The sequence below is a fragment of the Balaenoptera acutorostrata genome, chromosome 14 (genome assembly GCF_949987535.1).
Source record: "Balaenoptera acutorostrata chromosome 14, mBalAcu1.1, whole genome shotgun sequence".
Classification (NCBI taxonomy): domain Eukaryota; kingdom Metazoa; phylum Chordata; class Mammalia; order Artiodactyla; family Balaenopteridae; genus Balaenoptera; species Balaenoptera acutorostrata.
This window is the reverse complement of record NC_080077.1, coordinates 27886656-27912448: the sequence shown is the minus strand read 5'-3', so window position 1 is coordinate 27912448 and position 25793 is coordinate 27886656. Positions and strand designations below refer to the sequence as shown.

The window sequence follows — 25793 nt, the reverse complement described above, 5'->3', positions numbered from 1 at the left end:
AAATCGTCTACGAAGTGTCTCCTAATCAGTATCTCCTTTGCAATAATCCACCATTTCCTCCTTGGGAGGAAATCCACCATATGTATTTAGAATGTTCTCCATTACTAGGTCTCTTAAGCCAAGAACTGAAATCATATTTATCTTTCCAACCACAGCATAAACAGCAGTCTATTCATAAATTCTTAAATCGAAAAGGAGATAGGTCTTTTAAACTTTTCTGTAACTGAATAAAATGCCTTTCACTTTCCAGACTGTCAACTCAAGCATAAATTTCTCCTCACAGGAACATATGTTGTGCAAACATTATGCTTAACTTTTTCAGACTCTTGGTCATTAAAGTACCCCCAAAAGAGGCAAATGGAAATTAATTTTTGAAACAGCTACAATGCTCATTCTTCAAACAAAATATAGATCTACTTCAGAATACAACTCTGTAGCTCTAATTTAGCTGATGGCATGGTCATTCAGGTTTATTCAAATATATTCATAAAAAGCCAAATGAAAGACATATTTCTATAAAATCCAGTACTGTTCTCCTCCTTGCTTCGACAAAACAATTAGTCTTCAGAAATAGTCTCTAAAGCATGACTTCCCTGAGAAGCTATGACAAAGATGAGTATTCTGGTAATAGTTTTTGGTATTTTCTCAAGTTTCTATAATACAGGAAAAAAACCCTCTTCTCCCATGCCAAAGTGCAGAAAATTTCCATCATTACCTAGAGAATCTTTCAGGATCCACCTCCTCTGGCTTCATCCCTTATAAAACTACTTCAGAGAGAAGAGCATCACAAGGAAGCACTAAATTAATGTGTATCTAGCAACTTCTCCATAATGTAATTTTTCATCTTCCTTTTACTGCAATAAAAGTTATCAGCCTCCTGAGAACCTTAATTACATGTACTGTGAAAGAATTCTTCTCGTCTTTCAATTAAACAAATAGCTGCGATGATGAAAAGTAAATCTTAATGAGAAGCTTCTACAACTTTTACCGTCTTATAGACAGATACAAAACAAGTTACTGTTCTTCTCTGAATGTGGCTATCAAATCAGGTATATTTTTACTTTACCCTGATCAGCCCATAGCTGATATCAATAAAGTATAAACAGGACTAAAGGGACCCACATTTTCAAAACTTCAAAATCTGGGTAATGATTTATTTTAAAAGTTTCCTATATGATGGTGAAATCTTCTCATAGTAGTGGATACCTGTACTCAAATGTATTCACCCAGTATGCTTTGAAAATTAATGCAAACCAAATAAATAGAGATTTCTAACACCCACCAAGAAGTACTTCTTGCTCTTTGGGGTATATTCTGGATCCCATTCCTCTTCCTTCGGTCTCTTTTGAAAAGTAGTATTTGAGTTGTTTGGACCAGTATTTGTCCCAGCAAAAACTCCTCTGGCTCTTCCTCTGCCTCTAATTCGAAACTGATTAACATTAACAAAGTTGTTTAGTAATGAAATCAAGAGGTATTAAGTTACATGCAAACTCTAATTTTACTGCAGTAACAAAAAACATTCCCTAATTTCTTTCCTAAATCTCAACTTCATGGCCACTGAGGCCAGTAAGGAGGCAAAAAATTCTGCCTACTGAAAGCTGAGTAGCTTAAGAAGAAATGCAGTCAACCTAATTAGTTGACAGTGCAGTCAGAATACTGCACTTTCAAGGCCTGAACTAAAATTTTTAAATAATCAAGTTGGTTTGTTTCCCTTCTACTAGTCAAAAGAATTGTCTAATTCCTAACACTAACATCCCAAGTGTTCAACTACACCTATCACCATATAGGCAAAGCTCTTCTCTTTCCCAAATGATCTAATTAGTGAACCCCACTAATAACCAACTGGATACTTGCTCAAGGTAGGAATCTGAATCTAGAAATTAAAGAGTCAAGAAGATGCACTACTATGAAGTCATTAAATTAACAATTGTAACAAATTTATGGAAACATGGGAATAATGCATATGCTATGTAGAATAAAAAAATAAGATGTAATTTCTATGATTGATACACGGATAAACAAGAACTTGAAGAAAATAGGCAAAAATGAAAATAGCTGTCAATACAGAGATGAACATATGGATTTTTTTGTTTGTTTCAAGACATTTTTTTCAAGAACTAATTGATTAAAGAAATGGATCTCAATCATTAACTTTGCTTGACTCTTGGGTCTCTAAGCACTATGTAGTTACTGATTCCAATGTTAAGAAAAGTTATCTAGTTTATATAGATGCTTCTAAATCTCAAAATGGCATTTTATTTTTTTAAAATCAGGCAAAAACATTTTTTTACTTTATATACAAAGAAAGCATCATCCCAGCTCCAGCCCTTCCTCACTCCCCCTAAATGGCATTTCTTAATGATGATATATCAAATACCATTTTATTTTTCAAGCCTATAGGAGTAATGACTCACACAACAGACAATGTCTAAAACACATATTTTACTTTCCTTATGTATAGTACTCTTAAATAAAGTTCTACCAAATGATCAAAGATAATTTTATTACTTACAAAGGTTCCTCGTGGTCGGCTAACTCCTCCAAAGCCTGAGTATTCTTTCAGTTCATGGTGAGTTTTAAATTCTTCTTCTCTTTCCTTCTTACTCTCCTTTTCTTCTCGAGAACTGGGAGAAGAAGGTGATGCTGAAGAGGATGAAGATCGAGAATGATCTTGCTCTCTACTTTTATGTTTACTGCAAAATAAAGGAAACAAAAAATGTGTGCTATTTTTAAAAAAGATAAAAAGACCCTGTTGAATCTTATAATAAGAGGGATATTTTTCAAGACAAAAAAACTATCCCCTATTAAAATTATTATGCAACTAAAATGATTGGGTGTTAAACTTTGACATAGTCTGTTTCCATTCTCCTTCCATATTTGTTTTACATCACTACTGAAAAACATGGTATGACATGCCAGTTAGAAACTAGCAGTCTGGAAACTTCAAGAATAAGGTTCAGTTCTTCAATATTTTTAACTTATTTTTATTTTAAGGAAAGGAAGAGAAGAGTAGGAAAAAGTAAGAATGGTCTTAAGGCCATGTTTCAAAATGAATGCAGTTTGTACACCCTGCGTGAGAACAGTTGATATCGTTTAGGCCATAACTCCGTTATTGAAATAAAAAAAAGCATATGATATTACAAATACCAGTCATAAATTTAAAAACACAAGTAAAATCCACCATTTACCTAATGAATAGCAAGGAAAACAATCATCTATAATATTTCTTAGTACTCCTATTATTTATTTGACTCTATGATGATCAATTTTACATGATTCTAATGCAACACCCGAAAAGGTCATACCTGCGATAACTCTTACCACTTCTAACAGTATCCATGGAAACATTACTTTGAAAATTGCCATTTCAAAACAACTAGTCCTTCCTCCCCCCCATCTCTCCCATGTTAAACCACTAGACATCAGTTTAAAATTCTTGTACTCTGGGTGTTATGAGTTGAAAAAGTGCGGAATCAAGCATAACGAACCAAAGTTCTTACACAAACTGTTTCTAGAAATGCACTGCATTGAAGTCCAACCTCCTGATGTAGCCTGGATAATAGGACACATTAATTTGTCATTTTTTTTTTCAGTGTTAGCTTGCTATTCCAAAGTTTTTGTCCTCATCCACCATAAGCCGTGTAAAAGACAAATATATTTTTGCTGTAAAACAAATAATTTTAATTGTTTAAATTTAAACATTCGATTACACAGTCAAAATTGAAAGCAATTAAGCTGACAATTATTAAAGGCTAATTAGAAGCTAAAACCTAACTCAGACAGTTTTAACAATTACCTGTCATCTTTGTAAGATTTGTATTCCTTGTAATCTTTTGGAGTTTTTTCCTGCTTTCTTGATCCACTGGATTCCCTGGAGCCCTTGGAATCCCCCCGTTCTTTACTTCTTTCTTTTCTCCGACGGTCAATGTCATGCCGAAGATCAGCAGAATCACACCTTAATTTTTTATCTCCCTATAAAAGACAGATGTAAAATACAGATTTCAGGGAAACGATAGGGAAAAAAATACATATATATGTCGTGTATGTATGTATGTGTCTGTGTGTATATACATACATATATATATATATATATATATATATATATATATATATATACACACACACACATACACACAACCAAATTTTATGCCAGTTTCTAAGCTGGCATTTTAGTATCAGAAAAGAATAAATAACATACTACTTCCATACTTAGTTTTGTTTAAAAATGTACTTGATGTTTTCACTAAACATCTATGTACACAAGTATAATGAGACTGGGGAAATTATTAAAAGGTAATCATCTTGAAAATGTCATAGTATGTCAATGCTTTTTGTTCAAAGCAATCCATAATAAACTTTCATACAGTAAAATGATACAATTATTTTTCCACTCAGCACATCCTCATTATCATCCCTCATCCTTCAAAATGGTTTTTTATATAGTTTAACAATGATAGAGGTTATACTCAGTTGTGGGTGTAGCCATCTGCCTATAAAGTTAAGGGATCCTAAAGTAATGGTTCTCATTATTTAAACCTCGTTGTCATCAAGCTCTTCCCATGTAAGTTGACCAACCCAATAAAAACCACTTCAAAAGTTAAGTATTCTGCAATTTCCGTAACATGCAAGTGTAATATGATTAATGAAACCAACTGAGGTTGAACAAGGGTAGAAACAAAGCCAGAAAGATATTATTCCCAATCCTGTACTCAGTATCTGGGCCATATACTGCCCTTTCTCAATTCAGGTATTGCAACGGACATTAGTTTAACTGGGTCACAATTCACCTCCTTCTTGTTCCATTGCTTTTTCAAATACTATATAATTTAGGAAGATGGAAAAGAGGCATCTAGGAATGAAGAAAAATTATACATCAGTAAGATGCTAAGCAATGTGGACATCCTTGCTAGTATTCAACAATAAGAAGTACTTACTCTGGGAAGTCTAGCTATAATGTTCATAAACATTCATAAAACTATAAATATATCTCCAAATGATACCAACTACTCACCTATTTGCTCCCACTGTAACAAGAAAAATCTAATCAAGAGCAAAAACCTTCCTATTCACCTAGTAATACATTATTACCAAGTCCACAAGTAACAATATAAGTGAAAGTATTTTGTAAAGGCCAAACTATATATATACACATATATATACACATATATACATATATATATATATAAACTACATAGTACTACATATATGTTAATTGTTCACTCAGATAGGAAGATAAAGGATAAAAAGCAATATCATATCCTCTTGTCCTTCCGTTAGTTATCACTATTTTCCCTCCTCTCGATCAAAATCGGTCTGAGTAACGAAGAGAGAAGGAAGATACTCTGTCAGAGTACAAGAATAGACTAAATTGTGGGCAAAACAAAATTGAACCCAAGGTATTGCAAGTAAAAGCCAAAATTAGCATTCACTTCTCAGAATCTGGTTTTCCAAGATTAATGTGCCCCATGCAAAGAAACCACTTTCTTCCTAAGCTCTAAATTTCTTATCTAATGAATAGCATGCCTAATTAAAATGGTTATATACTACAACCATTAATAACAGCTTCTAGTAATAAAAATGCCAAAACAGCCCAATTATTCAACTCTGCAAAACAGATGTATTCTCACTCTTCCTATTAGGAAACCAATGTCCAAGAAGCTAATTACTTTCCTAATATCACATAGACAGTACTTGGTGATTGCCAGAATTGGAACCAAGCAATACGCTTCCAAGCTCCCTAGCTTTTTCACTACAACAGACAGTTGCTCCCTTTTAACCTTGCTCCACATTTCAACTAGACTTTTATGGACTGTCATATAAGCTACCTAGAAAATGTCAATTTCAAACTATCAAATTAATCAGAGTCCCTTAACGACTGAATTCCATACTCAGAGTCCCCCCACCCCAACGCCAGTCATTCCAGTCATTCACAGACTCCTTTCTCAAGTTTAAAAGCATTCTTCCCCCCAATCCACAAAAACAATGACACAGTTTTTGTTCCAAATATTCATTTGTAAACCAGTTCTTAGAATGCTTATTTCTTAGTCCAGATCAAAAATGCCCAGTAGCATGGAGATTACTTCTTGTTCTCTCTGTGAAGAACCTAGAGATATTAATTTAGGCACACATAAATCACGGAATACTTATTCTGGCTCATCCATTTCACCTCTAACAGAAACCCTAATATAATTTGTATCTTTACTTTTATAATTTTCCTTTGTCTACTCATTGATTCTTTGCCCTTTTCTTAGAACTAGTTTCTTCCTTTCAGTAGCATTTAAAAAAATTATTCTTGGTTTAACTTATATAGTACAGTGTCAGCTTAATTTCTTCTAGGAAAATACACTATACACACTACCATAAATATATAATGTATTTACAAGTTACAGAGAGATGATATCCATGGACATTTTGCCTAAACAGACTATGCTTGTTAGTACAATATCATTAACTAAGCTGAAGTTAACATGAGAAAAAAAAAAAAAAAGGTCCATTCAAAACATACCTTTTGATTTTCTTCTTTAAAAACTCTCTCTTCCCCTGCTAAACGGGTGTGCTTCCTCAGGGCACTTGGAGAGATGTCAATTCTCCTTAATGTAAAATAAAGTCTATTTGTAGTCACATTAACTTTATGGTTCCACAAATTCCTAAAATTGTCCCTTTTTGTAAAGAAAATACTAGACAGTTGTTTCTCTCCCAGTTGTCTAATTTAGCAAAGCAAGATTATTAATCTAATTCCTAATAATTAAGAAATAAAAACTATATTTATTAAAAATGAATTAAAATGCTTCAACCAAATTTTTATATATAAATGAAGCCTGACCTTTTAAGATATCAAGCTTACTTTAACCACCAAAAAAGGGAAAACATGTTTTGATTAAATTGGATATTATCATTTTAAGTGTTAATCATCATACAATTATAATACATTGTGTATCAATAAATACACAAATAGGATTATTGGTTAAGTATCTCCAGTATTTTTACAGATTCAGTAGATCTTTAGTTTTATTCTGTGCCTCTCCTTGCCTTTTTAAGCTAGTGTCAGTTTCATCTTCTCAGTGCCTCTTCAGCAGTGACCACCAAAACCATACATACACTTTGTATTAAGCACCGAATTAGATACTTTATAATCAATACTAATTGTCACCACCACCCTGCAAAACAGGCACTGTTATTCTTGTTTGTAGATGGGAAAAACTAATGTTAAGAGATTAAATAACTTTTTTATCACAACGCAATTAAGTGAGAGAGCAAGGACTGGAACATAACCGTCTGACTTCAACGTTCACGATCTTTTCATGAAAAACAATTCTACCTTTCACCAAGCATTTTTATTTTACAAACTTACTGGAAGTAAATCGAATTCAAGCGTTACTTACTCTAGGCATCCAACCCCCTCTCAACATACAAATGTGGTAACTATTTAATTCCATACTGGCAAGTGACAAGAATTAGTATTTTAAGTTCTAACAACCAGTTTAAATGAAATAAAACTGAAAATTAAGAAGAAACAGTAAATTACAAACTTTTCAAGACTGGAAGTATATTTATTCAAGCTATAAATCAAAGTTCATTTGTGTCATGACATCCATGTAGTTCCATATATCTTGTCTATAGTTCCAACATAAACTTGTTTACACAGTGTCTTCCTATCAAAACATTTTTACATGCCCAGTATACATTACCTGTGTATCTCAGGGCTCTTTTGCCGGGCACTATGTTCTTCAGTGGCTTTCTGATACGAAGTGAACCTCTCGTTTAGGGTCACTGCAGCTGATTTGAAGTATTGCTCTGTTGATTTAGGAGAAACACTGCCCAGTTAGTTATCTTTACTTTTAAGAGGGATTTTCATTTGTGACAGAAGGGCATGTAGCAGGTGAAAAGAAAATAAAAATACTCAAGAAACCTAGCAGAAGAGAACCAAGTGTTACAAAGAACTCCTACCCTGTCCCTTGTAACTTCTTGTACCTCAACAGGTAACTGATGCAAAGTTCCTCACAGGTCCGTCAATATTGCATATAGTCCAAGAACAATAAATATATTAAATTGAGTCTCTAATTCCATTTCAATAATGCACTACACTTCCTCAAACAGAACAAAAAGGAACAATAATATGTGAATGTCCTTAAGCCTTGCCAATATGAACCAATGAAGTTAACTTCAAGTAATCATTTGCAGAAAACAAAAAAATGCTACAGTAACTACACAGCTAGTTTTAGTAAGCTAATCAAAGTATTTCAGCAAGAACTATGTTGACAAGAAAAACTGGATTTAAGAAAAAACTGAATACTGCCATTTCAATTGGAAAAATATTTTTTAAATCAATTACTCCAAAACTCTGGCATCTTGGCAAACCTGACAGCACATTTGATATTATTGTCTTGTCTTTCTTTTAACAACTTTAAAATTAGTAATAGCAATACTGATTAGTTTTTAAACCATTTCAAAATATGCTGTAGATGTAATATAGAAAGACGTATAAAGTCATGAAATGTTACATTATGAAGCAAGCTATCTGCTTAACAGGTCAACATACATCTGTGTCAACTTACCGCCCAATATCCAGCACATGTCTCATAACCAATCATTAAAACTTGAAACGGCCACTACAAGGGTAGTGCCTCAATCATAATTCCATGAAACCCAGGAATTTGAGCTAGCAACTCAGTTTTTATGCCATTTTTGCCAGGAAGACAGAAGATTCAACTTTGCCTGTATCTTTCAACAGCTATTTTACTTTGAAACATGGATTTGCCATTTCAAAACATATTCCAGGACCTAGTTACAATGAAAAAGAAAACATCACTGGGCATTTTCAGCTCTATATTAAGTAAGAGCTGTTCAGATCGGTTGCACAATACGAATAATGAAACATAACTACAGTTCTTTTTAAAAAAAAAAAAAAAAAAAGAAAACGAAAAAGGAAAAATTTTATCAAAACCTGATCTCAAAATTCACCAATAAATTGTAAAATGTGGAGACAGGTCAAAAAAAGGTGAAAAAAGAAAAAATGTTAACGTTTCATATTCTATGCACCACAGTAATATGGTCATAAACTGGTTCACAAACCTAGTTATAGCCAAATAACAAAACTCTTTTGTTACTATGTTTAAATAATTACAGTCAAAAAGAAATTCATTAACTAGTCACTGTTTTGAAATATCAAATGCATAAAGAATTTGCTAAAGGCAAGTTTCAGCTATTATGAGTTGTTCTCACATCCAAAGACAAACTTTTCAAAAAACGGCTTTTCAGAGCAACAGCCATGGAGATTCCTGGGTAAGAAACTATTTCAAAGTAAACTGCCTTTCAAACACAAAACCAAAATAATAAAAACAAGATCTATTTGCCCAAAAAGTCACATGCTAAAACCTTTGAAAATTATTAGTAACTTTGAAACTAAAACTACATACTAGTGAAAATAGAACATCACTACTCAGTTGAAATGAACACGCTTATCAACCCTAGGACCTAAAGAAATGTCATAATTATTATCCTAATCAGTCACTATTCACAGAATCACTACTTATCCAACCTACTTGTAAATTTCTTGAACTTTTTTCCCCTTTAAAAATCCTAATAACGTTTTTTCTGGTTTATTTATCGTATAAAAAAGCCAAATATTATAACAAGTTAACTAATACAAAATTAACACAGGAAATTAATACTGTTTTTCCCCACTGGTTTCAAGTTTCTTTAAAAGTTAAAAAGAAATTCTTAATAAATAATAGTAACGATACTGCCCCACTTTGTTATAAATCCATGCCAAGAGTACATTAATACAAGTCACATGCATGCAATCAAAGATAATCTGTAAGCACCCTGCACTTCAAATATAGTATTACGGTACATTTCAAAAGACTTTTAGCATTGTATAAATCTACGTCATGTTTTATCATGATACAGATTTTTAGGGTATGTTTTAATTCTATTTAGCATTTTAATCACTTTATTAAATATTAAAAATCACTTTATTAAACAGGTCTTAACGTTAACCAAACTGGTTATCTCTTTCATGTAGTGCTATTTTTCCAAAAATTTAATAGTCTACATATATTTGCTAGCCCTGGGGTGCATTAATCATTACACATAGCTGTTCATTTTTTTACTTGCAAGAGAAATTTAATTCCCGATAAGAAACATACTAAACATACCTTTAACATGATGAACCAAGGACACAATGTGTTGAATAAATGACTCTGAAGTGCTTTTGCTGGCCTGTGGCAACTTAATGTGGTCAAAGATGGATCGGAATTCTTGTTCCTTCTTGACAGAATGGACAAGTGTACTAGCAAGTAGCCTGTCTTTAGTCAAGGAAGCAGGTCTGGAGCATATCGGTAACAGACACATACAAACAAAATATACCATTGGTTTGAATATGAAAATGGGAAGTACATTCAGAAAATAATTAACTGGATTATTAACTAACCACCCACAGATTACTAGGTATCAATGTGGATTACCTGTTAGAATCATCAAGAGGAACAGGTGCCATTTTGAGTTTGACTTCGGGACGATGAGAATCACTGGCTATCATTTTGATCCTAAGTGGGCTCTCCTCTCTGAAGGTAGACTTTTCTCGTGCATCCAGATTCTTGTGTAGAGGGGGACTGTAATCAAAGAGGTCTTTGAGCTTTTCAGACTTTACCTGCTCAGGTGACTGAGTTTCTTTCTTTACTGTTATTCTCTCAGAACTTTTGTCGTCTTCCTTGTGCTTATCTTTTGTAGTGCTAGGCCTTTCCACTACATATCCAGTCTCTTTAAGTTTATAATTTTTTTCTTCTCTAAATCCATCACTTTCTCTATTGCCTTTCAATGAAACTTTGGACTTGTACTTGGGTCCTTCCTCCTCAGTATTCCGGTGAGATGTAGTAGCAAAATTTTTACCCTGATCTGCAAGAACTGACTTCCTGAACTGTCTATAATCCTCTGTCTCCTCTGTGTCATCCCCTTCTGAATCATTAAACTTTTGTTTTCCAGACTCTTTATCACTGAAGTAATCTAGAGCTTCCTGATCTTCCCATTCTCCCTCTGCCCTCCCTTTCTCTGATCCTTTCTCCTTTGGAGCCTCTTTATCCCTGGTATTACCCCTATCAAGCAGGAATACTCTAGACTCTTCATCTGTGAACCTGTGAATAAGCAAAGAAGAGGATGGTAACTCTGGATTGCATTCATTGCAGATCACTTGCATACTTAATTGAGCTTCCCAATATCACAGGACCAGTAATAAGAGGAAAAAATCCTACTGAAAAGTGCTTTTTCAGATTCCACTTTTAAAAAGCATTAAACGCATCCATACAGCTTACGTACTGAGTTTTTAAATAAATTTACATATTAGACTTCCTAAAGTTTAAAAAAAGTAAAGCCATTCTCAAAAACCTATTCTATTTATAGTCCACAATTCTGCACTAACAAATCCAAATTTCCACAGATTCTAGAACATACAACACAGCTTAATTTCTGAGGCTAAGAACCACTAATAAACAATATACTTATCTATTAAAATTCTACTTATGATTATACTCAAAATCTCAGACTATTTCACTTATCTAATATAAATAAGAGTTCAAAAAAGTGGACTTCAAGGTAATTAATATTAAATATTTAATAGTCTATATAGATCACAAAATAGTTCATATATACTTTGTAGCAGAAAATGATGACTTCTGGCAATATTAAGTAGAAACTATGTATCAGTTCAATAAGAAAATTAATTTTAGATTGTATAGCACCAAACCATAAATAGCATGCTTGCAGTATTCCCTCATTTGTAAGTCAATCACACTACCATAGCAACCCATTTTCATTAAGCTTTTTAGTAACCTTTAGCAATGCTTGAAATTAGAATTCAAACCAAGTATCTCTTTGAAATGTTTACTTGAGTAAGAAATACCATTTATCATCTTTTCTACAGTCAGGCAGATTCGTTAAAAACTGGCAGCTGGACTGTTTATAATACCACACAAGAACATGTAATATAACTGCATTATTTATGTAGGTCACATTATAATGGTAAAGAGAACAAAATAAGCTAACACTTATAAAATTAATCTGTTCTTACAACATGTTAACCGTTAGTTATATTGTTTTTACTGTTTTTACAACATGTTAACCGTTAGTTATGCTTTATGCTACTCAATTTCTCATTTATATTCTGAATTCTGGACTAAAAATGGATAAAATGAAAAGGAGGAATATGAATTAGCTTCATAAACATTTATTAGAACACTTCACTTCCAAAGTTAACAAGATGTAAGTAAAAACAACTTGGAATTATCTTATAAAGAAAGAAATCATGAGTAAAAATAGCTAAATACACATCACAATGCAATCTTTAGTCTTAAAATCCAAAAAGAATTCAAAGAACAGAAGTATTAATATTATAATCTAAATTCTCTCAGTTCTTACCTTTTTAAGAATTTTCCTGTCTTTGCAGTTTCCTGATCTCCACCATCAGGATAAAATGAGGATCGTCCCCTAGCCTCATCTCTTGGAGCATTCTGTGGTGTGATTGTCTTTGCAGGGCTTCTTCGTGAAGGGATGTGATGAATTGGACTATTCTGAGAAGGACTGTATCTACTAGATCCATTTCCAACAGAACCAGACCCAGACCTTTCAGGACTATGCTGAATGGAATGTGAATGCTGAGAGGGGGTGTTTTTTGCAGAGTGTACTGTACTGAGCATGGGGGCATCAGAGCAAGATGAACTCTGACTAGGTGGTGTAGCAATTGGTGAAGGACTATGGGGTGATCTGGGACTATTATCATATGCTGAAAGGCCAGGCCAAATATCACCAGATGTGGCTGATTTATTAAACTCATCAATAGATTCAGATGGGTCATGTTCAAATGTATCTTTTGGTTCCTCCTGTGATTTGTTTTTCAAAGGACTCTCTTCTTGGGGCTCCCCTTCAGCTTTTTTGGTTTGTTTTTCCTGAGACCCTCGTCTTTTAGAGACAGGAGACTTGCTATATGGGGACGAAGAACGAGAAGAGGATGATCTTGGAGACCTAGATGATCTATATGACCGGCGAGATCTGCTTCGGGATCTTTGAGAAGAAACGGATCTTCTTTTTGGACTCCTGGAACGTGAACGACCTCGTCTAGGACTCCTAGAGTGTCTTCTATTCCAAACAGGTCTATATCCACCTCGATGGTATCTACCTCCTCCTCCTTGATAATACCCTCTACCCCTTCCTCTGTACCCATAAGGTCGTCTCATCCCTCTATTATTTCTGTAATCTCGGCGATAATCTCTAGAATACATGCGATCCCTACTACGAGATCTTGAATATGTCCTGGAACGAGACCTAGAACTAAAAATAAAATAAATATCAATGCAAGAAAAATAAACTATTACATCCTACAATCCCAAATACTTCTGGTTGAACATAACATGTAAAGTGTCAAAGCCAAAAATGTATTTTTTTTAAAAAAGCCCTCATTTATAAAAAAGTAAAAATTCACTGTTTTCAATGAAGAAAATCTCAATTCTAAGATAAATATTGAGAAAATAAAGGACTTAGGAATGAAGGCACAGAAAACAGGGGAAAAAATTGACAACCAACAATAGGACACACTAACAAATTACAGTACCTTTATGCAGGCACTGCATAAAGTGATAGTGTTAAAAGAAAATGTAATGCCATGGAAGATATTCACCAGTGAAATACCATTGGCTAAATGCATGCATAATAAAAAGTTAGGCCTAGAAAAACAGTACAGGAAAATCATAAACAAGTATTAATTCGTAATGAAATTATGGTCACTTTTATTTTCAACTTGTGGTCTCTATTTTCTATGCTACTTAAAGAAAGACAACCAGAGTTCATCATTTTTAAACAAAAGAATAAACCTATTGAGACCTCAGAGTCAGAAATGAGAAACTATGAAACAGTTCACAAAGACTGCTTACTGCCAAATAATTCTTACATTATCCAATTCATCTCTTAACATTACAGCAGTTCCCACTTATCTGTGGGAAATACATTCCAAGACCCCCACTGAACTAACTTTAAAACAAGGATAACAATAGATCCATTCACAGGCTTCTTTGAGAATAAAACATGTTAATGAATGTAGCACTGTGTAAGCACTTCCGAAGTATTAGCTGATATGATTATTACCGTTATTTAAGGAATTAAAAGCACAGTAATTCACCTGTATCTCTTCTTTCTTGAGTGTGATCTTGATCTTGATCGTGAACTAGACTGTGATCTAGACTTTGATCTTGAAGAATGTGATCTAGAATTGGAGCGACCCATTTCTTTTCTCCTAGACAAATGAGAGAGCGAAAAAGTTTAAAATCACAATACAAGTGAAGAAGTTTCAATTATTTAACTTATTTTCACATACAAACTGAATTTACAAGACATAGGTTTCTCAAAGGATATTACTCATCATTATTCATGAGTACTAAGACAGTCAATTATCCCTAACTAAAACTGTATTTTCACCTGCATGACAGGTACTGTATAGGGAAGACACAACAGAAGATTTCTATGGACTGCCCCACCTATGTGCCTCAATCCAAAAAGGCAGCAGCTGCAGAAGCCAGAAAGAGCAATGATATCAGACTACAGCAGCATGTTAGATGTTATTCCATGCCCAATACAAATGCCTACCTCTCCTGTAAAAAAGATAAATAACATCAGAGTATTACAGATAACGAACCTGAAAAAGAGAAAATAAAAGTGGCATAATACTAAAAAAAAATAGAATAAACCTACCCGACTGCCACCATAAGTGCTTTATGGCCTTGAAATGGGACTAAATTGACCACTCCATGTATACAATACTGCTTGGAATGGTGATGGATAGTCTCCTAGTAGAATAAAGGTCACTAAGTCTGAACAGCTGGAGCCATGGCTCTGCTTTCAATAGTCATGACTGCAGAATAAAAATGGACTTATGTGACAATGCCTAGTTCACCCTGTAGCCTTCTGGTGAGAAGATGAAAAAGGATAAAAGATGAATAAACTGAAGAGACTGCTGCAAGAAAGAGATAATTTGGAACTACAAGAAAAAGAGAACTTGGGCACCCGTATTCTAACTTTTCTAAACACTGCCTAGTATCTAATACAATAATCAGACCTCACAAAAATCAGTAACAGGACTAAATGATTTATAAGATCTACTCTTCACAGAATTAAACATATACATATGCCTCCCAACTTTATTCCTGCTACACTATTTCCAAATTTCTACTAACTTACACAAATTAAGTAATTTTTTTCCATAAAAATCAACTCACTAAACTTTCTTAATAGCCTGCAATTGCCATATATTTAAGCCATTTCTCCTACCATCAAAATGTTTTAATGCACTTATTTGACCTACCTAGACTTTGCTCAGTATTATGAAATAGTATTTGAAAGTACTAAGATGAGCTGAATTACAGAGGAGACAATGATGTCGGCATACTTCCTCACCAAAAAACCACATAAATGACAAATTCAAGGGGTGTCAAATATTTATTTCAAAACAAAACATATCTATCTTCAAAGAGACAAATACCAGCTTTGTCTTCTCTCACTCTTAATTCCAAGTAAGTTAAGAAATACATAAAGACAGTACTCTCCTCAGAGTTGTAGTGAGGATTAAACAAGTTGATACATGTAATATACTTAACACAATGTTTAGCACATAATAAGCAATCAACTTTTTAATTACCTTAACACGCACATAAGGGGAAAAAAGCTAAGTTACAGAACTCCTCTTGCATGCATAAAGGAGGTAGTTAAATAAGCAAAGTTATTTTGTCTTGTTTTACTTTTAAATAACTTAGTGTGTTCTGAGTCTTTAAGCAGATGTGTTTATAGAAGTAGAAGCAGGCACACAACCTAGAAGCAGAAGAGATAGACAATCTTTTCCTTAAAACCAACTTTTAAAATCTGGCTTACTTCATACAAGCCACCAGAAAACCCCCAAGAGCTTCAGACCACATCACTTTTAATCAGTCTAAATCATGAGTTCAGAAGTCACACTTTCTTAAATAAGCCAAAACTGAAAACTAGAAAAAAGGATATTATTTACCCTGGGTTTTATGCAGGATCAAGCAGTCAAGTGAAGTCTTTGAAATACTGTAAAATTCTTCCTGGAGAGAATGTTCTGAGAAATTAAATTCTAAATTCAAACTCCTAGCAAAGATAAAAAAAATATGAATTTGAATTATAGTAAATTAAAAATTCACTGTTTACAAAGCATCACACTAAACACTGCAATAAACTCTTAATAAAGGCACTAAATATTTCATGGAATGGGAAACTGATTCAGGAAATAAATTTTTAACCACAAAAGCTTAAAAGAACTTAACTTTTTTTGTTTCAATCAGAACGCAGCAGTGCATTATGAAACTGAAGCACCTTTAATTCAAACACCTGAATTCTAATTTTAGCAATTTGGGCTTTAGAAAACAGAAGCTATGCTGTCATCCTATCAGAAAATTCCAAAGTGGCTGGCATAAGTGGCCATCTTGGTATATCAAAACATGTCATGTATCTACAGTTAGTATTCATAATGCTATAGTTTATAACTTAACTACAATATGAGTTTATTTTAGTGCTCTGCTATTTATCTTATTCTCTCCTGGTCACTTCCTTTCATACAGTTTGGTTTCATTTGAAGCTGGTTTTTTAAATTCATGTAACAGCCATCACAGTAATTCTAATTTTGTGCCTAAAAGCATTTTGATACATGTACAGATGTTCCAATAAAAGAACAGCCAGTAGATGAAACAAATATCTATTGGAAGCCAATGCTCTTCCTAATTTACCATTACTATGCAAATAAATTTAAATTCTGCACAGACTATTAAGCAGTTTCAGTATTTACTGAAAAACTTAGCCTAATGAATAACATTCAATGATTATCAATTATGTGCAAAGAACAGTCAAAAAACACTAGGGGAGCAGAAACTGAACAATGTAACATTGTACATGTCTATACTCAAGGAATTCATAAACCAACCTGAATGAAGAAAAAACAATATGAAAATGTGAATATTACCAAGTTATCAATCCAATGAAAAATGAATAAAAATGAAAATACAAAGTAGAAGAAATTAAAATTAAACTGGTAAATCAAGAAAATGTCCGCTAAATACCCATGACCCTACAGCTGAGGGGATTAAGAGATCTGAGCTTTCAGATAGGAAGGAGGAATAACTTAGCAATTAAGGGAAATACACCAAAATAAAAATTAGCAAAAACAAAAGGTCATGGATACAGAAACAAAAAGATTTCTAAAGTCCTTGCATGTTTAGTTTTAAAAATATCAAATCCCCCAAGTGGGCAGAGGAAAACTCTCATCATCTAAATTGGTGCGTTGTTACGAAACTTTATGCTGACCTAGAAGTCCAATACTACTGATTCACTGCTGGAAGTGATACAAGGCTCATTTTAGCTAACACTTCCCCCAAACAATTCTAAAAGGCTAATTTTAATTTCTATATATCCAGAGAAGAACCAACTGCCAAATCTCTCTTTACTCCAAGTGATGATTTTCTGAAGTTCCAAGAAAATATACACTAGAAATAGCAGTGAGGAAGAAGGGGCTGTAGGCTGTTAGACTAGTAGATCAGATATACATTCTTGTTCACAATCTATGAATATATTCTGAAATATTCATACCAAGAACTCAATGATCATATATAAAATGTCACACAATATACTTAATATATAATGTAGATTATATTGATATTTAATAATATATTAATACTTAAGACAGTACAAAGACTGTAATCTGCTCCTCTATTTTTTTTTAATGAAATCTATGTACAAAAGCACTGTGCTAAATATTATGGGAGACATAACTGTAAAAGGTCCCTGCCCTCCCAAAAACTAAAGAGGAACAGAAATCAACAAATTACAGCAAATTAAACTAACTACCAACCATGTGCCCAGAATTGTGCTAGGTGACTTTAAATCACCTGATTTAATCCTCATACTCTTATAAACTACATATTTAACTCCATCTTTCAGATGAATTTAAGCTTTCAAAATTCATATGAATTTACAACAAAGGTGCCTATCACAAGCCAGGCACAACTATTCTAGTGTAGGAAATATAGCACTTTAAGTGAGACATTAAGTTCCCTACTCTCTTGGAGCTTATGTTCAAGCTAGGGGAAGAGAGAAAACAAAAAAGTGATGTGTCAAGAGGCAAAGAGCAGGACTACTACGGTGGGTCCTTGAACCGTATTTAAAGAGGTAACAGTTAAGCTAAGCTTAGACAAGGAACATTGCAAAGACCCAAGAAAAGAAAAGCATTCTAGGCAAAGGACACAAACGTAGCAAATTCAGGACAAAAAGACCAGTAAGAAGGTTCAGGCGCTGTGATCAAGGAGAGGGTATAAGATAAAACAGGAGAGACAGGAAAAGACCAAATCAAATAGCATCCAATAAGTAGGCCAGAGTAAACAGTCTAGATTTTATTCTAACTGTAATGGGAAGACCCTGGAAAGTCTGATCAGGGAAGTCACACCATATTATTTAAGATGGCTGCTGGGTAGAGCATGAACAACTTGGAGAGAACAACACGAAGACAAACTAGAAGGTTGAAGTTCAATATAAATGGTTGCCTGGATAAAGTGGTAGCAATAAAGAAAAGAAAAGAGAGGCAAATCCAGAATCTGGTTTGGAAGTACATAGAGTCAACAGTATTTGCTCACAGATTGTTAGTGGTATGAAGCACAGGGAATTGGAAAAAAAGAAAAAAAGAAAAAGAAAAATCAACGGTGCCCCTAAATTCTAAGTTTTGGGCTCAAGTATCTGGAAGAAGTGCAAATTTGGGGACAAAAACAGGATATTTGCTTGCCCTTTTAGGCTGCCCATGGTCACAGACTGTAAAAAGTTAATCCAGAATTTGACCAAGATCTCCTGTGCTCTCTCCGATACCCTGACAGGTGCCTGACGTGGCCATAACCTACATATATAACTCAAAATGCCAAATCAATCTTCCCTCTATTCTAAACAAGATCACTTACTAACACACTGTAAAAACAGAGAATAAAGTGCTTCATGCACCTTTATCCAAATGATTCACCAACCAGTTAACACAAGAGAATGAGTCAGGCTTTATTTTTTTAAATAAAGTTCTTAAAGAGAGTTCCCTGGTGGCCTAGTGGTTAGGATTCTGGGCTTTCACTGATGTGGCCCAGTTCAATCCCTGGTCAGGGAACTGAGATCCCTCAAGCCATGGAGCAGGTCCAAAAATAAATAAAAGTTCTTAAATATCTTAACAGAGTTTATCGTTTATGGAATAATACATAATGATCAGCTAGAACACAAGTGATGGAAAGCACACAGACAACTGGGCTCAACAAAATACGCAAGTTGAAGCTCCTCCAGAAGAGATTCTTTAGGTTACCCTATCAAGCATACCTGAGCCATCTTAATTTTAGCATACTCAGGGAATTTGAGCTCCAGATTTTTGTAAACAAATGATTGCTACTCACATCTTTAATAATCCTAAAATTAATATCCCATGACTCTTACTCCAACTGACTAGGTTCAAAATTCTGACTTGACCAATAACTAGCTGTCCAACACTGGACAAATTACCTTAATCTCTTCCAGCTTCAGTTTCCACATTTATAAAATAAGGTTAATTACGATACTTATTCATAGGTTTAAAATTAACAATTTGAACTAATAAATGTAAGCAACTTATAGTTTGGCACATGGTATGCACTCAAATGTTAACTATCATTATTGGTAAACCTGGTCTGTGACAGTCTTAACTGCAGTTTATTAATTTTGCTTCAAATGATTACTATATTTAAGTTTGATATTTTTGATATGGCATTAACCAGCATTATAAAAAAGGAATTTTGCTTTAAAACACTCCAGAAAAAATGAATTTGAATAGATCTATGTATATGTATAACTGAATCACTTTGCTGTACACGTGAAACACAACAGTTAATCACCTATATGCCAATATAAAATAAAAATTTTTTAAAAACAGAAAAACAAATAATATTAAAATTGGTAAATGCTGGTAATTATTAAACCTGGATGATAACAGTTCACTATTCTCTCGACTTTGTGCTTGAAAATTTCCACAAGTAAAAGCTTTAAAAAAATGATAGGTTTAGCTGCAAATTTTTAGTTCTTTGTCCAGCTCCTTGTCAGCCTGCTTTAAAAAAAACAAAAACAAAAACGCATAGAACTGAGAAAAAGAAAGAATACCTTCATTCTAGACCAGGGTGTGCCAATCCCTGGTTCATGTAGCCCTAAAAAGTTTTCTACCTTTTTTGGCCTCCACCTAGTATAAGGAGAAATACTGGATCAAGTAAAATTAAAGTGTTTGAAAATTCCAAAATAACACACAAATGTAGGCCTGTATTATTACTACATTAATGTTTGTAGATTGTTTTTTTCCAGCCCTGGGGACAAATAAAACATTAAATACTTAAGACTCCAACGTAATACTGATGACCATTGTTTAAGAAACTGGAGTTGAAAAATGAACAAATTCCTAACCTACAACTATAACCTAAACATTTACACTTACTACCCAGAGATAACTTGGACTTCCTGATTCCCTTACCTACTTCTTGTTATTTAATAAATCACTGTAAATTACACAGTAGAATTCAACTAGTGGTCAACTAATGATTTTGAATGTAGCTTCTGGAAACTCCCAATCCAAAGCTCTATGTAGAACTGAAAAGACTTTCTTCGTTTCTGTAAGTCGTGACTCACATAGTTAATCTAGTACAGGTAGCTGCCCACATAAGTCATTCAATAAACTCAACTAGACCTGAGCCTACCAAGTGACAAGTTTTTACAGGTCTATTTCCAAGTCCTAAAATACTATTGTTCTTCCAAGTCAAGAATCAGCTCTACCTAAAAAATTTCCTTCGCCACCATTTTAATTATCTGAATCAAGGGGGATTTCAATGTTTACCACAATGTATCAGTGAAAGTGTGGTATTTTTTAAAAAAAGCTAACTGCCATCAGTAAACAGGCTTTATTTAGGTTGTTCACCTGAAGTGAGATCCTTCGATTCGATTACTTACCCTAAATTGGCTAGGATCACATAATAATGCAAATAAACTGGTAGTGGTTTTTCCTATGTAAAGGTTCTTTATTGTCTGACCTGCAGCCCAACCCTTCTTTTCAACTACAGTCCAATCGGAAGGAAAATTCACATTGAGAGATAAGAAATTCTGTTTTGCTTTTTAATACCAAAAAAATTTTAAAGGCGCTGCTGCAAAGAAATACAAGTCTGAAGCAGCTGATCTCTGTACATCATTTTTGGTCATATCTGCCTCCAACTTTAGTCTCTGTTTTTTCCAATTCTAAAATGCTTTATTAAAAAAAAATTTTTACGTCGAAAAGTAGCTGCCAGTACTGCTGCTTAATTCTGACGACATAAACCTTAAAAGTAAATAAAGCCAACTACGGACTTAAAATGAGGGCAAAGTCCTTAACCTCAACTCACCACTCCCCTCCATGTATACTACCAACTGTACCAATCACGGCTGCAACATTTCTAACGAGGTACAAGGGGCTGAAACTCTCGCAGAAAGGACGTGGCTTCGCGGGTACTACACAACTGCCCTTTAGGCCCGGGGGTGGCGGGGCCGTTCCATCGACTAAGGCCCGCTGCCCAAACTAGGAAACCGTGTTTAGGCACCAACTCCTACAGTCAAGAGTGCACTTTCGCTTCAAAGCAGAGTTACCAGGGGGACCCGATTAGATGAGCCCCGAAGACGATTTTCCCGCAACCCCGAAGGCCGGAGGCGGATGCCGGGGTCTGAAGAACGGAACAGGATCCTAAAACAAAGTAAGGTAACCAAAATAAGGCGTAAACCGACTGGGAGCGTGAAGCCGGGGAAAAGGAGTTCAAACGACGCGGAAAGGGGTTAGCTAACCTACCCAAGGCACTATGCTGTACGTCAGTGATCCTATCAAAGCCCCAAAGGCCGGGAAGAAAGGTGGCGATTCCAGCGAAGGAGAACCGAACACAAGTTGTACCTCGGGCCGCCTCAGGGGCCGTAGGCGGCGGAGGGAGGGAGGAGGAAACGCGTGTGCGCGAGGCGAGCGTTAAGTCGGGCGCGCGCAGAAGTCCGGGCTGAGGAAATGGGGGAAGGGTTGAAGAGAGAGATCTGCGCAAGCGCATGAGAAGGCCGCGCGGTCTGTGGGTTTCGAGCCAGGCTCGGAGCCGCGCGCGCGCACACCGTTCTCGCTGCTCACCCCACCCCCACCTTTTCGGGCCGTAGTGCCTCGAAAACCTGAGGGAAGCTGACCGGGAAACGCATAAATAATGGCGCAACGTCTCCGGGGTTCTCCTGTCGCCGCCAACCCGCCACTACCAACAAAAGATTCAACAATATTCACTCCTCCTCGACATACACTGCCCTTTGAGTGATTTGAATGCAACGCAAGGCCTACCTGACACGCCGAAGCACGGTTCCCGGGACTTATCTCCCTTGTAACTACACCGCGGCCATTTCCCGACTCAAGCACGGGAGGAAAACCATAGAGGTATCTTCGACGCGCGAGCTCCTCTCCGTCACTTCCGACTTGGGGCGTGGCCTCCGGTGCCGCTAAATATAGGGGCAGGCCCCGCCCACCCCTCCGCCCTAAACCGGCTCCCTGGCCGCTAAAAAGATGTTTCCTGAGGCTTTCTGGGAAGTCGCGTGGCTAGTCTCGCGCGATGATCTGGCGGCCCCGCCTTCCGGCCTTTAGCAGCCGCCTTCGCCAGGGTGGCGGTAGACAGCGGGCGGGGTCTTTCCGCTCGGCCCTGAGGTCGGCGGTCCACACGGTTGGGTACGCTGGCCTCTCTGCCTTGCGTTGAGGGAACCCTCCGGCCTTTTCTGTCGCCTCCACTTTTTGCTCGTCTGGTCCATGCTTTCTGTGGGGCCAACTCAGACCAGGCCAGAAACAAAAAGATAATCTCACACTGAGGAAAAGACGCGGACGCAAGGGGCTGCTCTGTTCGCACACTGCGTCTCTACGCCAGGAAGCGCCGCGTTTCTTCTCCGACGCCAACTGGAGACCAGGAAGTGCTGCTTTTGCTTTGATAGAAAATATGCCAGACGCACTTAGAAAGTAGAAAAATGGCCACGATCTAAGTCCCTTTTTTGAGTGGCGTCACACCAACTCTACCACCCGTAGCGGAGTTCACGCCGCAGTGCTCCGAAGCGGCTTAGGCTTCTTGGCGGTTTAGCGTCAGAGGATGCTGCTTTTTCTCGGACGTGGTTAAAGCATTACCACTTCGGAACCTAGGGACGCTGCCATGAGCATGAAAATAAAGCAGAGCAGGAAGCTTAACGATCAGTTGTGCTGGCCGAGAAACACAGCCTAATCTGCCAAAAATATAAATCAGGTTATAAATAGGCAAGCCACGTTTGATTTGGATAGAATTTCAGCAGGAGCCATGTAGCACGTTTTCTATTAATACTTTGCTGCACTTACTTCCTTAGGGCCTAAAATCGTTATAACTTTGTTCTTCAGGCATGTAAACTGCCTTTAAAGGATTTCAAAGTTGTAATTAACAACCAGTCTTCTGTCAGTTAAATGCAGTCCAGTATTGGGCCCTAGTTGTGAATTTAACACTATTTAGGGCGTTCTCTCCTCATAATCCAATATACCAGCTCAGCTGGAAAAAATACGTGATTTTCATGGGATGTATTCTCAGTTTTCTCTTGTTGTACAGCCTGCCCCTCACCCCATCACCACCACCAGAATGTGGAAACAGTAATCTTTGGCCTATGTGGTGCACTGATAAGTCCCAAGCATTTAGTAGGTGCTCAGTAAATATATGTTGAATGGATAAACTATATTAAAAGAAAAAAAAAAAAAAAAAAGAAAACCTAACCATTGATGGCTCAATACAAAACTCTACTATTCTGCAAGTAAAGGAGGGGGCGGGGGGACCCCTTAGGGCTAAAAGCCCTTATCCATTTTTTCAAAATACACAAAAATCTGATAGGAGTGCTTTGCAAGCTAGGATATTATCTTAAGCCTTTCTCTGCAATTCTATTGCAAATGCATTGAAAATGAAGTCACCTTTCAATCTGAGGTAGTATAACTGTGCTTTCAAATAACCTGAGGTAATAACAAAGGAGACAAGACACATTGGAACAAATCCTTTAATAAAAAGCAGTCCAGGCTTCCCTTGAATTAAGTCCATTTGATTTGTGATACTTGCTTTTACCAACCACCAAAATTAGAGGATCTTGAATTTAGATCATGTTTTATGTACTTCACTGTATTGTCTTATTTTACTTTCAAAACCTGAAATTCCACCATTACAGTTGCATTCTTTGCTCCATTCTCTTGTTTCCTGTTGAAAATACAAATAATGTGGAGAGAAACATACAGGGAAAATCAAGAGCCCGTTTAACAAAAAGACATTGAATAAAAATAGAAAATTGTTCCAAGAAGAAATATAAATTGTAAACAAATGACTAACCTTTTTAATAAGATAAATGCAGGCCTTCCCTGGTGGTCCAGTGTTAAAGAATCCGCCTTCCAATGCAGCAGATGCAGGTTCTATCCCTGTAGGGGAACTAAGATCCCACATGCCTCCGGGCAACTAAGCCCCCGCGCCACAACTACCGAGCTCGAGTGCTTCAAACTGCAGAACCCGTGAGCTCTGGAGCCCTCGTGCTACAACTAGAGAGAAAACCTCCATTCCGCAACTATAGAGAAGCCCACGCACCACAACAGACAGCCCACACTGCAACGAAAGATCCTGCATGCCGCAACTAAAACCCGACACAGACAAAATAAACAAATGAATTAAAAGTAATTAGTAAATAAAAGGTCACTTAACAAAAATAAGATAAATACACACAAAAGGAATACTGAAATATTTTACATCTAATAAATTAGTAAACTAATTTTAACTTACAAGTTATTGACAATTTACCTCAAATATATTTATAAAACTCTTTCCTTAGGGTTTTGGTTTTGGTTTGTTTTGTTTAAGATAATTGAAAGGGAGAACGGGAAAAGACTTGATGTCTGAAAAGGACAAAGAAGATAGGAATGAAAATGGGGTTGGAAGGCTAGGCCACTAAGGCAAACTCCCTCATTCTACTAGTTTTGCTTGTTTTATTTCGTTTGTGTTTTTGGGCTGAACAATATCGGAACTGTTTTCTTATTTGGGGAAATTAAAGTTGAGGGGGGATTTGGAGTCCCTGTCTCCTCACTCCCTGAGAATAGTGACGTTGCTAACCCAACAGTAGTAGTGAGAAACAGACAAAAGAGGAAACGGGGCCAACAGAGGTTCCATTAAGACGGGGGGCGGGCTGGGGGGAGGGGGTTGGCTAGCGTTTCTGCTGCCTCCTCTGTTCCTCTCCTTCCCGAGGCTTTGCATTGATTCCTTTTTTTTTTTTTCTTTAGTTGTGGTAAAATGTGCATTGTACTTTGAGCTAGCTGATGTCTTTCAGTAAATTTCTTTTCTGAGTAAGTTAACCAGAGTTGGTTTCTGTTGCTCACAAACAAGAATCCTCAATTGCATACTCTGAGTAGAGACAGTTTCTGTTTATGAAGACATTTTCCCAAATGGTCTGGCAGTTTTCCCTATTTGTACTATTGAAATAAATGTTTCCCCTTGCCTAATCTATTTCACTTCCTACTGGTGAACACAAGTTGACTGGGTTTTCCATCCCCCACTCTTTCTATCCTCTTTTGCCTACTAAGAATGTGAAAGTTTGTTGTTTTCCCCCAAGATTTAAAATTACAAAAATTATTTATTCAAGAATTATTGGGCTTCCCTGTTGGTGCAGTGGTTGAGAATCTGCCTGCTAATGCAGGGCACACCGGT

General features: G+C 35.9%; 1 protein-coding gene across 5 annotated transcripts in view; it reads right to left on the bottom strand.

Annotated features, from left to right (window-relative positions):
- The window catches only part of BCLAF1 (BCL2 associated transcription factor 1), a 30016-nt gene extending 7457 nt beyond the window's left edge, over nt 1–22559 (bottom strand). The window contains exons 1-11 of one of the 5 annotated variants that reach the window (XM_007190914.2): nt 22409–22559; nt 16040–16143; nt 14165–14278; nt 12412–13320; nt 10467–11132; nt 10158–10327; nt 7689–7794; nt 6506–6590; nt 3797–3972; nt 2513–2693; nt 1283–1429 (exon numbers count right to left, since the gene is read on the bottom strand). In XM_007190914.2, the coding sequence (XP_007190976.1) occupies nt 1283–1429; nt 2513–2693; nt 3797–3972; nt 6506–6590; nt 7689–7794; nt 10158–10327; nt 10467–11132; nt 12412–13320; nt 14165–14268 (2544 nt within the window). In that variant the 5' untranslated portion in view covers nt 14269–14278; nt 16040–16143; nt 22409–22559. Of the gene's footprint in view, nt 1–1282; nt 1430–2512; nt 2694–3500; nt 3664–3796; nt 3973–6505; nt 6591–7688; nt 7795–10157; nt 10328–10466; nt 11133–12411; nt 13321–14164; nt 14279–16039; nt 16144–22408 lie in introns of those variants that run through there. The other 4 variants (XM_007190915.2, XR_451828.2, XM_007190916.2 and 1 more) reach the window with 4 other exon arrangements.
- Nucleotides 22560–25793: the final 3234 nt, after the last annotated feature.